General features: G+C 55.3%; 4 protein-coding genes across 4 annotated transcripts; 2 read left to right on the forward strand and 2 right to left on the reverse strand.

Annotated features, from left to right (window-relative positions):
• Positions 1–610: 610 nt before the first annotated feature.
• SPSK_09078 (MFS sugar transporter) lies at positions 611–2,216 on the forward strand (the record flags this gene model as incomplete). The annotated part of the gene is made up of 2 exons (XM_016735658.1): positions 611–1,607; positions 1,672–2,216. The coding sequence occupies 2 exons, from the start codon at positions 611–613 to the stop codon at positions 2,214–2,216; spliced, it is 1,542 nt and encodes a 513-aa protein (XP_016588641.1).
• Positions 2,217–4,249: 2,033 nt separating this feature from the next.
• Positions 4,250–6,171, forward strand: SPSK_08846 (uncharacterized protein; the record flags this gene model as incomplete). Its single annotated transcript, XM_016735432.1, has 2 exons — positions 4,250–4,370; positions 4,442–6,171. 2 exons carry the CDS (start codon positions 4,250–4,252, stop codon positions 6,169–6,171), a joined length of 1,851 nt encoding a protein of 616 aa, XP_016588642.1.
• Positions 6,172–7,037: 866 nt separating this feature from the next.
• SPSK_08564 (uncharacterized protein) lies at positions 7,038–9,627 on the reverse strand (the record flags this gene model as incomplete). Its single annotated transcript, XM_016735157.1, has 4 exons — positions 7,038–7,119; positions 7,209–8,179; positions 8,338–9,384; positions 9,511–9,627. The coding sequence occupies 4 exons, from the start codon at positions 9,625–9,627 to the stop codon at positions 7,038–7,040; spliced, it is 2,217 nt and encodes a 738-aa protein (XP_016588643.1).
• A 2,344-nt stretch (positions 9,628–11,971) lies between these two features.
• SPSK_09717 (uncharacterized protein) lies at positions 11,972–12,779 on the reverse strand (the record flags this gene model as incomplete). Its single annotated transcript, XM_016736288.1, has 2 exons — positions 11,972–12,561; positions 12,626–12,779. The coding sequence occupies 2 exons, from the start codon at positions 12,777–12,779 to the stop codon at positions 11,972–11,974; spliced, it is 744 nt and encodes a 247-aa protein (XP_016588644.1).
• Between the last annotated feature and the right edge of the window lie 51 nt (positions 12,780–12,830).

Here is a 12,830-nt window from a genome sequence, read left to right on the forward strand (position 1 = left end):
GAGTTGAGGCGAAAATACATATACACATGTGTAAGACATAAACACGTCAACCTCAGGAGGAAGTGATGTGCGCGCAGTTGCACACCCGTCCCCCGGTCCTCGTGAATCATCACGGCTCTTGTCTCCACCTCCCCGCTACCCCAGGATCGCATCTCGCTTCGTCCGGGGTAATTACACCACAGTCGTTCTGGGGTACAGATCTCGCACGTTGTCGTCCGTGTCAGAAGACCAACCCCGAATGGCCAAGAGTCATCGGTTCATACAATTCCGCCGTCTGTCAGCGTGAAATCAAGGAGGATTTCGAGCCCAAAAATGATCCGTGAAGTTGGAAAAGAAAAAAACTCGGTACGCTCGTGGTTGAGTCCTGTGACAGGATGCCCGTGCAGGTCATAGTTGTGCAGCTCCCTCCAGCCAACAAGTTGCTCGACGGAGTATAAGCTCTACCGGCGGCACACTTATTTGTTTATAAACCGGCAATCGTCAACTGAGTGGTCAGGTCAACAGGGCGAGACTCTCAGGAGGTTTTAGAATATCAATCCCAGTGATCTTCTATTTGCTTCAGGTCAACTCCAGCTTTCCACCCCTGCGTTGTTGGTTCACTGTCCACAGCATGGCCAAAATTACGGCGCTCAACCTTGCGTCCGTGTTCTTCGCCGCATCTGGCGGGTTCACCTACGGCTTTGGATTTGGAGTGTTTACTTCCAGCATTGGCCAGCCCGGCTTCTTTAGCTATTTCAACCTCATCAAGGGCAGCACCTACACAGCCAACATCATCGATGCCATCAACTCGCTCTTCGCCCTCGGTGCGGCCGTTGGAGCCCTGACACAGGGCTATACTAGCGACTGGCTCGGTCGTCGCCGCGCCATCTTTGCTGCTGCCGTCGTTTGCATCATCGGCGGCGCACTGACCGCCGGATCCGCCGCCATCCCCATGCTCATCATCGTCCGCTTCTTCCAGGGCATCGGCCTCGGCCAGAGTGTCACGCTGGCGCCGCTTTACATCAGCGAAATTGCTCCCGCACATCGCCGCGGCTTACTGATCGGTGTGTTCTCCGCCGCCCTCGGCACAGGCTACACGGTTGTTGCCTGGATCAGCTTCGGGACGTACTATGCTACCAACGAGACCGTGCAGTGGCGTGTGCCACTGGCGCTGGCCTGTGTGGCACCGATTGCCCAGGCCATCGGCGTGTGGTTCATCCCAGAGTCCCCACGTTGGCTCGTACTCAAGGACCGCAAAGAAGACGCTTGGCACATTGTCCGCCGGCTGCACCATGATCCCGGTGATGCGGAGGAACGCAATGCGCAGGCCGAGTTTACACAAATCTGCCGCCAGGTGGCCTTCGACAAGAAGTTTGACGTGTCGTACTGGCAGCTGTTTCGTCGGCCCTCGTGGCGCAAGCGGTCGCTGCTGGTCCTGTTTCTCATGTTTGCCAGCCAGAGCACCGGCGTCCTCGGTATCGGCAACTATGCCATCCTTATCTACGGGAGTCTGGGCTTCACCGGTGGGCTGCCGATTATGATGAACGCTGTTTACACACTGATCGGCACAAGTGCAACCTTCCTTGGCTCCTACCTAGCCGACCGTATCGGACGACGAACGCTCCTAGGTGAGTTTTCTCCTTGTTTTGTTTTGTTGCTCGTCCCATCATCTTACAATACCGGCATATCTAGTCATCGGCTTCCCAGTCAACAGCTTGTTTCTCCTCGGCGAAGCCCTGCTTCAGCGCCAATATGTCGACGGCACCGGCGCCGCCTCGCACGCCGGCCTGTCCGCCTGTGTCCTTTTCCTGTTTCTCTACATTGTGAGCTACGACATTTGCATCGATCCCGTCTCTTTTATTTACGTCGCAGAAGTCTGGCCAACCGCGATTCGCTCCAAGGGCATCGCTCTCGGCTGGTTCGCCTATTTCATCGGAACGCTGACCTACACCACGCCCGCCGCCCTCGCCTTCCGGAACATCAGCTGGCGCTACTACATGGTCTTTTTTGGCTGCAACATCGTCTCGTCCCTTGTGATTTATTTTTGCCTGCCCGAAACCAAGGGCAAAACGCTGGAGGAAATGGGCGACCTGTTTGGCGACGAGGTCGTCGTGCACATGGCCAACGACGGTCGCGGCTTTGTCGAGACGGGCGGGGCCCTCATGGAAAGCAAAGTTGACGGCGGTGAGGTTGTTATGCAGGAGATTGCTGAGACGGACCGCGAGGGTGCCGTCTGAGGGCCCGCAGAAAGCAATACATTTCCCTGGTACGGCCAGCTCGTCAAATGGCGTTGGCCAACTATGCATGGACATGGCAGCGAACATAGGCAGCACAGGTACGCAAAACAGTAGCAGCTTCGTGGAAGTGGCAGCGTGGCCGACGGTTGCATTAACAGTGATTGTAATATGGCCACCTGCACGTCGCCAGGTTCCTTCCTTAGTACGAAGTGCCAATTAAAAGTAGTAGCAACTGGGAGGCCAGACGTTGAATCCGATCGTGCCTTCCTCGCATCGCATGCCTCAAATGACGTGTCTTGTTTTGGGACAGAGGTCACCATCGGACCTTCCACATTTGTTTATGTCTTGACCGAATATCCCACTTACCCCTTTTTTTACCTTCTGCTTTCCCAACTTCTCACTTCCATACGCTTTTTGTCCGCTTTCGCAATCTTTTCCAAGAAACAAAAGACGACCAGTGGCTTCTGAAGACATCATACCACGTCTATCACGACTGCCATCCCTTCTTGGCCAGGCCGTCAATCAAAATTCGACTCTCAATCTGGTAAGATGCGTACTTCGAATTCCGCTCCACCTGCACAACAGCAACATTGACATCATTTGCAGATACAAAATCCGTTTGTCTCTGCCTCTGGATGCATCAATGACACATTGCAATGTTGGTGTCACAGACCACGAACGGGCACAGCAACCTTGGATAGGAAACTACTGATAGACATCGGCCAAAACAGGCGTCTGGCCGATTTCCTCACTCGCACGACTGATTCATTTATGGCGCAATCTCCACAGGCTCACCGTGGCCACCCTATCGACGCCTTGCCCACACTCTCTGAGCGAGCTGCGACTGGTGGCCGCCATTCTGCGCCAAAGTGCAGACTAACGCAACGGTGCGCGTGAAACCTTTTCCGCCTTACATCAATCTGCAGACACATCAACCCTCACCCAAGCTGTCTTGTGACACACAGACGGGTGGCCGATGGCGAAGAACAGAGGCTGATGTGGTTTGTGATCTTGGAACTCTCCTTGGGCTTGTTGAGTGCTTCGATACCTCTCCAGCGTGAGACTATGACGGACTGAGGGCTGTGACAGAGAGCCTCCGGGCAGCGCTAACAAAAACAGTAAAAGAAAGAAGAAAAAAAATTAGAACCCTTTTCCTCTTCACGTCAACCAGCCACTCCACGGGGAAAGCAATGGTACAGTTGGAGTAAAGAAGGGCATGGGGGACAAAATTTGGAGAATGGGGCCCCAAGTTCTGCGCCAACAGCACGCCAACATGCACCCCAAAGGCACGGATCATGCTACAGTGCGCCGAATCAAGTAGCCTGCACTAACATCATCACGGTCGCATGTTTGGTGTGGGTGCCTCATAGCCGGGAAACGTTTGCCTACAGAGTGCGTTCCTGGCATGGCCAGGCCGTGCATTCTCCAAACCACCACCCGACACGGTGTCGTCCCGCTCCTATTCACATCCCGACCTCCTGGTCTCCCTTGACAGCGGAGTCGCCTCTAATAGCAGCGATCTCAACCCAACGCCCTCCACTCTCGGAGTCCGCCCCCGGTCAACTGCCCTCGCGACAATGTAAGACTGGTTCAGTATGGACAGCCCAGGGACACCTCGACGCCAAGAGTATGCTTGTACAAAAAAAAAGTCCTGAGACCAAATGCACATGGGCCCCGGCCCAGTCGGTGGTGGGGTTGACACAAGGTCTACTCGGAGAATGCGCGGACTTGGAGATCCTAGTGTGAGCAACGAGTAAGTGCTTTTGCGCAGTGGTGCTCGTGCGAACATTCCATACCCACTGTTGGACGTCCACCACTCACAGAAGATTTCATTTATAATTGTGCCACTCGACGACAGTTGCTTCAAGATACTCTCCATTAATTAATTGTTATTCTTGTCCCCTCTTCATTCACCTAATTCCTTTATTTATTTTGTTTCCTTCGTGTCTCGTCTTGCACGAAGTTGCTCTTCTCCGACTTACATACTTACCTTACCCCCACCTCCTTCGAAGACACACAGCAAAACCGCCATAATGCCTTCCAGCACAGCCAAAAGACCCATCCGCATCGCCGGTGCTTCTGGCGGTTTCACTGATCGTCAGCGTGCTATTCACGACCTCGCCAAAAACTGCAATGTCGACGTCATTGTCGGTGGTATGTCTCTACAAACCGTACAGAGAAATGACCAGCATGGAAGACCAGTGTGGCTAACCGAGTACCAACAGACTGGATGTCCGAGTGCACCATGACCATTCATGGTGCCCTCAAGGTCGCTCGCGAGGGCAAGGAGGACCAGGGCCCCGGCCTCTTCGACCCGTGCTTCATGGGCAGCCTGACTCCTGGCCTGCCAGTTCTGCAGGCCAACGGCGTCAAGCTCGCTGTCAACGCTGGTGCCTCCGACGCTGAGCTGCTGGCCCGTGAGGTCAAGTCCAAGATCACCGAGCTGGGCTTGAGCCTTAAGGTCGCCTGGATTGAGGGCGATGAGGTCACCCCCCAGGTCAAGGACCTGATCGCCAAGGGCGAGAAGTTCACCAACCTCGACACCGGCAAGGATCTCTCTGAGTGGGGCTACGAGCCCATCTACGCTCAGTGCTACCTTGGTGGCCTGGGTATTGCCGAGGCCTTCCGCGCCGGTGCTGACATTGTCGTCTGCGGTCGGGTTGCCGACGCTGCTCCGACCATTGGTGCCGCTGCCTGGTGGCATGGCTGGGACCGTAGCGACCTTGACGCCCTGGCCGGTTCGCTGATGGCTGGCCACCTGATCGAGTGCTCTGCCTATGTTACCGGTGGCTACTACTCCGCGTTCAAGGACCTCTTCGATGGCTGCGAGAACCTCGGCTTCCCCATTGCGGCCGTCGAGGCCAACGGAGAGACCGTGCTGACCAAGGAGGCCAATACGGGCGGTGAGGTGTCCGTCGGCACGGTTACGTCGCAACTGGTCTACGAGATCCAGGGCCCTCTCTACTACAACTCAGACGTGACGGCCAACATCGAGGGCATTAAGTTCACACAGACCGGCAAGGACGAGGTCCGCATGACCGGTGTCAAGGGCCTGCCACCACCACCCACTACCAAGGTCGGCCTGACCGCCCAGGGCGGTTTCCAGGCTGAGTTCCACTACCTGTTCGTGGGTCTGGACATCGAAAAGAAGGCCGAGTGGACTGAGCGCCAGATCCGCTATGCTATGGGCAAGAACATTGACAAGTTCACCTGCCTCAAGTTCCAGCTGGTCGGCTCGGTCCCCGAGAACCCAGACAACCAGAACTCGGCCACTGCCGACTTCCGTGTTTTCGTCCAGACCCGGGACCCCTCTGTCCTTGGTCTCGGCAACATGACCGGGCCTAACTTTACCCGCTGGTGCATGGAGAACTTCCTCCAAAGTGCCCCCGGTGCCACCATCGTGCCTGACCAGCGCCAGGCCGCGCCCAAGAACATCTACGAGTACTGGGTCGCCCTTCTGCCTCAGGAGGTCGTCAAGCACCGTGCCGTTCTCGAGTGGAACAACCAGGTCATCGACATTCCCGCCCCCAAGATCACCCAGGTCTACGGCCGCCGCCAGAACTCGTACGAGACGGAGGCCCCCGTCGATCTAGCAACGTTTGGCCCCACAACCCGAGGACCCCTCGGTTGGGTCGTCCTGGGTCGCTCCGGCGACAAGGCCAGCGACGCCAACATTGGCCTCTTTGTGCGCCACGACGACGAGTGGGACTGGCTGCGCAGCCTGCTCACCAAGGACAAGTTCATTGAGCTGCTGGCCAAGGAGTATCTCGGCCACGGCCTCGACCGCTTTGAGATGCCCAACCTGAAGACAGTCCACTTCTTGCTCAAGGATCACCTCGACCGCGGTTTCAACTCCACCTCGTCGCTCGACGGCCTCGGCAAGAACCTCTGCGAGTTCATCCGCTGCCGTCACGTCGACATCCCCAACAAGTTCCTGGCCCGCGGTAAGGTCTAAACGGATCACGCGCAAGAACGAAACAAAACAAATTCGTCAGAGTAAAGAAACGACACCGAGCGGTTTTCGTCAGAGCCAATTGTATATTTGGCCTATATTGTATCTGTTCATATTGATAGCGGAATACTATGCATTCTTCCGAGCTTGGGGCGAGGGAAAGTGCAGTGACAAAATTGATATCACCTCCATGTACGATATTCGTCCCTAAAATCATTGTCGCTCTGTCATAGTTTGCATATTAAGAGAGCAGGGAGCACTGGATGGAACATTGTTACAAAGTCCCAAATTTCAATATTGTTCTCTGAAGAACGCGTCTTTCTACTTTCCAAAACACCAGATGCAGCAACAGAAGTGACACAAGCTGAACGAAAAAGAAGACATGCATGACAATATGAATAAAAAAGCACGGGGGACATATAAAGCGATTATTAAAATCAAAAATCAAATCAAAGCGAGCAGGAAAAGATGATAAAAACGCCTCCCTGAGTAGACACAAGAATCGCCTTCCATCACAAGAAAACACCAGAGAACCAAAAGCCTCCCAATACTCTCCATGTTAATACATAAACAGAGATTCAAGAAAGAGAAGAAGCGGGGAGCGAATAGCACACGCATAAATAGAAACCAAAAGCAGTTCACAAAATGTGATGCCAAAATTAAATCAAATCAAAAGTACTCCAATCCTTTTGCTTCACCCTTTTTCCGAGGTCCAAGTCAAAAAGTAGCAATCAAAGAATCAAAACGAAAAAGAATACACCAGATAAAATAAAACGCCAACTGCCACAAACAGGACAGAGAGATAAAGGAACAAACAAGTGGTGGAACAGAAGAGATAAATACGCTCCAACAATTAGCAATTAAGGCCGTCACGGTTTACCGTTCATGGCCGTGGCGACAGGCAAACCATGCCGAACAGGAGCGTGGTATGACCCAATGCTTTGGAATCCCCTGAAGAGAGAGTGGTTAGCATCATATGGAAAACTTTGGCGAGAGGGAGAAATGTGGCCCTGCAAAGGGCAGAAGGGTGCAAAACATACTTGGAAAGGTCAAAGCCAACATCCTCTTCGACTTCGGGAAGGACCGGCTCTGGTGCTGACGGTGCTTCTGCAGGAGCAGGAACATCTGTCGCGTCGCTTGCAGGCGTTTCCCCTTTGGCCTCTGATGTGCTTCGTGCAGGGCGCGTTGGGCTGGAAATGGGAGACTTAATCCCAGATCGCTTCACAGGGGGCGGGCTGCTGCTGGCCGGCATCATGGCGACAGAGCTGCTGACACCGCTGCTGAGTCCCAGCGCCTTGGACGGGCTGAAGTCAAAGGAGGGCGGTGGTTTCAAAGGGGTGCTTCCAATGTCGGCGTACTTCCAAAAGGGGGCAGGAGAACTTGTCGGCATGTGCTGGCTGGGTCGTTGCAAGGTGCTGGGGGGGTTCAACTTGAGTTCCACACGGTGCGGTGCCGGCGTTACAAAGGACGAGCTGATGTCGTCTTGGAGGAACGTCGACGTTAGTGTTGGCGACCGTGGGATGACTGGATCGGGAGCTGTGCCGCTGGCTGAGGCATCATTAGTAGCTGCCCCGCCGAGGATGGATGTGCTGTTTTTGGCTTTACTTGCAGCAGCGCCTCTACGGTAACGAGGCAAGGGGCTTCCGTCTGACGAGGCAGGCGCCTCATCCGGGAGGAGACGGCGCGAACTGCGATCGGGTGTCATGTGCACGTCGCGGAGACTTGAGCGAGGCTGCGGGGAACCGGTGGGTGACACACGGCGCTTCCGGGCGGATCCGTGGTCCTTGGCGGCCATGTCACGGGGACCTTGGTTGACGTAGTTCAGCTGGCTAGGTGACGACGGGTTCGAAGATCCACGATGGCCGCCACGACCGCCCCGGTAGGCGGTGCGAACCATTTCGTCCTTGTATTCGGGCAAGATGTACCACTTCATTCCCTTGCCGGGTTCCTCGGTCGAGCGCGCAACCTTTTCAAATGCCTTGTTCAAGGACAGGTTGTGGCGGATGGAGTTCTGCATAGGCGCCCGCGATTAGTACACACAGTGGCACAAGAGCATGCAGAAAACGGCATTCAAAAAGCAAGCAAAGCGCGACGGAATTGGCAACAGGGACGGGGAGACACTGGGGAAGCATTGCGAAGTTTGTTAGAGCTGCGCCGGCCTCGGCTTACCTGCCAGCCAGCAGCTTGCTGGTGCTTGTAGTAGGAGTAGTTCTCCATGATAAAATTGTAAATACCGTTCAGGTTCAGCCGGCCCTCGCTGGTGTTCATGATCGCCTGAGTAATCATCTGGGCGTACGAGTACTGGGGCTTCAGGTTCTTGTTCTCGTCCAGGCTCAGGTCAACGTCGTTTGGGTGAACCACCATGGTGGGAATGTCCCGGAACTGTGGCGACTTGAGATGCGACGTTGGGACAGATGTGCGGCTCCGAGCTGACGGCGGCGTCCCAGGGCGCTTATAGTCGGGCGGTGCGGGTGCAATCGCCTGCGGTGTAGGCTGGCCACGAGGAAGCGTGCTACGTATTGTGGAGCCACCATGAGGAGAAGATTCAAGGCCGCTGCCGACGGGCGTCGTGGCGCGCAGCTTGTGTCGCAGGGACGTGTCATCCGACAAGCCGGGCTCGGACTTGGGCAGGCCAGCGCGTTGCAGATATACGTCGTGAATGTGCAGAGGGCTGGTCTCCAGCGGCAGGACGAACATCATCTCGATGCCACCGACGTCGATCACGTCACCACTTTCGAGCGGCTTGGATTGACCCAAGCGCCAAGGCGCGCAGTTGACCTTTATTCCATTGCGGCCCTTGACATTGAGATACCACTTTTCGCTTTTGGTATTGAAGACGATTTGGGCATGCTGACGCGAAACCATCTTGCTGGGTCCTAGGTCGATGTGCACGAAATCGGGGTCGGCATCGGGGTCGTAGCGCTGCGGGTATTCTGGCGCCGGCTCGGGGGTGCGGCCGATGTTGATTGTGAGCTTTGTAACGTAAAATGTCCAGTCCTGTGCAGCAATCTTCGCGTACGCCTGCACGCCTTCCTTGTTTGCCTCGTGTATCGCGTTGGAGTGGTCCTTGCTTGCACGAAGGTCGTCGTTCGGAGCGAGGAGATGCTGGGTCACGCGGGCGACAATCTGGGTTTCGTCGACGGGCAGCACGGCGGAGTTGTCGGCAAGGAGACTGGACGTCTCTTCTTCGGGGACATCGTGCGGCGCTTCATCGGCCTGGGCACGAAACGACACAGGTCAGCAACACGAAATAAAGTAACGCGTCGAGTGCGGCATACGCCTGCGAATGGCGAGACGCGCGACGGTGGCGAGAGTCGACAAGAGGGGTCGCGACATGCTTACCTGCTTTCTGCGCTTGGCAGGCCGTGTCGGCGACGATTCTTCAGGCTGGTCGGCAACGGAGTCCTTGCGCCACGAGTTGCGGCGAGCCCGCTGCGATGATCTGCGCGGTGTTGGCATCGTAGATGGAACAGGCGCGGTGGCGTCAAAACGGCGGGTGTTCCAGGACCATGCACGGTTCGGCAGTGATGGAATCGAAGTGCGTCGCGGCGTGGAAGGTAAAAACTTTCTTCAGTAGGCGGGATGCGACGCGACGCAAGCCGAGCTGATGGAAACAAAATAGAGGGAAGAGTAAGTTGGAGGTTCGCGGCGGCCAATTCGATGGGAAAGTGTCGAGGGCGACGGCAGGGAGGAAGGGAGGTGTGGCAACAGGAATAAGAAAATGGGCGCGATTAGGGTGGCTGGTGTGAGCGAAAAAAAAAAAAAAAGTCCAGAGTCCAAAGTCAATATTGATTTTCGAGCTCCACGAAGCTGTCAGAAAAACGGCAGAATTCGAGCGCGTGCGTAATCTCGAACTGACAGAACAATCCGGGCACAAAGAAACCGGCTAGAGGACGCAAAATAATAAAATAATAAAAGTGAAAGACGATGAAACTCTCCAAGTTGTCGCTCGCGGGGCTGCCAATCCGGAGAAATCGCTGGATAATTTAATCGGCTGGCTGGTCCTTGCGAAACGCAAGAAGACACGGCGACGACAGGGGGCGAACAGAAGAGGAGAAGGGCAAAAAAACAACGTGAAAAAAATAAGAGGCTAGTCCAATGCGACGATTAATAAAAACGTAGGGAGGGTGACTGGGGCTGCGATGTGGGTAATTAGTGGGCGGGCGATCCTGGTGGTGGTCGACAATGTTCGTGATTATTGATGATGAAAGGGGAAAAGAGACATTGGGGATGGGGAGACGATGCGAAGAGGACGCGAGGGCAGTAAAGCCAAGGAAAGAAGGAAAGAGGGGAGGGGGGAGGCGCCGCGAACATGGACACAAAAGTAAATGAATGGTCAAGAAAGGAAGCCGCGGTGAGTCCCAGCTGCTCTTTTGGCATTTGTTTAGTTTAATTGATGACAATGCGAACGGCTCCTGTTTTGGTGGTTGTGGTTGATCGCGGTTGCTCGTTCTGGCACTTTAATTTTCGCGTCACTGGCGCTGCTGGATTTCTGTGGTCTTCTTTGTCCCTCGCCTCCTCCTTGCGGAAAGTGCATTACAGTGTTTGTCGTACTTTGTGGCCTTACGGGGGAAGTAGCGGCGACAAAGGGAACTCGCGACTGGATCCATTGTAAGGACGGGAAGGTACGAATGTACGCAAACACGACGCCCGGTACCTGGGCGCTGATTGGCGGCAGCGCGCCATATGAACCCCGCAGCCAAAAAGGGATAAAAATAAATAAAACACTGCCTGAAAAAAGTGTAAAAGTGTCTCTGGTCGTTTAAAAGTACAAGACACCCACTGAAAGCCTCAATGTCTCACCTTGAGCGCATCCGGCGCAATTGGCCAAGATTCCACAAAAGACATACCGTACATGACTCGCAGGGCGGCGGGATGCGCAAACTCCAGTTTCCAGTCCAGGAGGGAGAGAAGCGAAATTTCAGCAGTAAGGAGGTGCACGAACGTGTTTTAGGAAGCAGCGATTGGTCAGTGCAGGTCACTGTACGACGTAAAGACGAGTAAATACAACGGAAAGAGCGATCGTGATGACGGCTCGAGAGGGGCAATTGATTACATCGCACCTGCCAAGTAACTACATCATGTGCTTTTCCATCAATACTCAACAAGATACACGACGGGCAAGTGCGAGTCGATGGCAGCTTAGTGGTGTAAAGCACTCGTCATGCCCACTGCCGCAAGTGGACAATGGTGAGTGTTTTGGATGGCCGCCACGACTCGTGTTTACTCAGCTCCCGCATCCCGACTTGGGCCAACAGCCGCAGACAAATACCACCAATTGACGCACGCAAAGTAAGAGACCAAACAGACTGCAATAAGACACTGTATTTACCTGTCAAAACTCCCGCGGCTCCGACAAAACATTGCGTGGGAAATGTGGAGAGGCGACCGACATACTGCAGGAGGCCGACTCGAAAAGACTCCTGGCAAGATGGAAGAGGTGGCAATGGCATGGCCGGTGGTCGAGATATGTATGGCGTATTGGCCCGTTCTATATGAGTAGGACGGAAACTGCCGACTGTCAAGCACGAGAACAAAGAACAGCAACAGCCTCACGAAGAGGGGTGCGCATATGACGCTTATGGCAAGACGTAGCATCCAGCATTGGAAGGCCGAAGCAACATTGTACGCGTTGTATTTCGTAAGAGTCCAGGATTCCAATCTTGAGTAAATGTAAACCATAATCAACGGACAGACGTAACGAAACTAGAGGTATCCAATCATGAGGCAAACGGCAGCAACTAGAATAGAAAGACAACAGATGCAAAACAAACGTCAAAGACACGGCACTGCCGCTGGCCCCCTAACGCTTCGGGGGAGGGTCGCGGGGGGTTGGCGTCTGGTACAATGCGCGCTGGCCGTCAGGGATCGGCGACGGTGACGGCGACGGCCGCTTCTTGGCCGTCTTGGAAGGCAGCGGCGGCATGCCAAACAGCTCGAGCACGGGGTTGAAGTCGATAATGTCCTCGGACGCGACCGGCACGTGCACCCAGCGGATGCCGCCGGCGACGTCGACAGCAAACGCGCCGCCCATCTGCCACTTGTTGCCGTTGGGGGACGAGCCGGAGCCGGACTCTGTCGTTGACCCCGACGGGACAGGCACCTTCTTATGACCGCCCCAGGCTCTGCTCCAAATGCCCTCGTCGCGGCCCAGAGCGTACGTGGCATACAGCGCGCGCGGGTTGAACATTTGCCACGACGTGTTGAGGCCCAGGCCCCAGCGGGCGTACAGGCTGCGCTCCGGATCAGCAACGACTTCGACCTCCCAGGCACCGCCAATGTCGGCCACCCAGAGGTCCGTGACCTCGCGGGACGCCTGAGAGACGGCTATGCACGTCAGTTCCGGGCGGTCCTCGGAGAGCGCGGCCAGCGAGCGGAACGTCTTCTCGGCGACTGAATAGTTAGTAACGAGTCGAGACGAGGCCAGCAGTACTCTGCAAACAGTCCGTAGACCCACAGGGATCGCCGCACTGGCGAAGGAACACGATGAGGACGGGCTTCGATCGTGGCATGTTGAACTCGGGAGACGGCGGAGCCGGGCCGTCCACAACGGGGACAGGGGCGACGACAGGCCCTGTGGCCTTGCTAGCGGCAGGGGTTTGCTGGGCCATTGTGGAGACGATGTGTTCAGATTATTCGGAGTAGTACTTCTGTCCGTGCGA

Source organism: Sporothrix schenckii (assembly GCF_000961545.1).
Source record: "Sporothrix schenckii 1099-18 chromosome Unknown Cont44, whole genome shotgun sequence".
In the NCBI taxonomy this organism is placed as follows: domain Eukaryota; kingdom Fungi; phylum Ascomycota; class Sordariomycetes; order Ophiostomatales; family Ophiostomataceae; genus Sporothrix; species Sporothrix schenckii.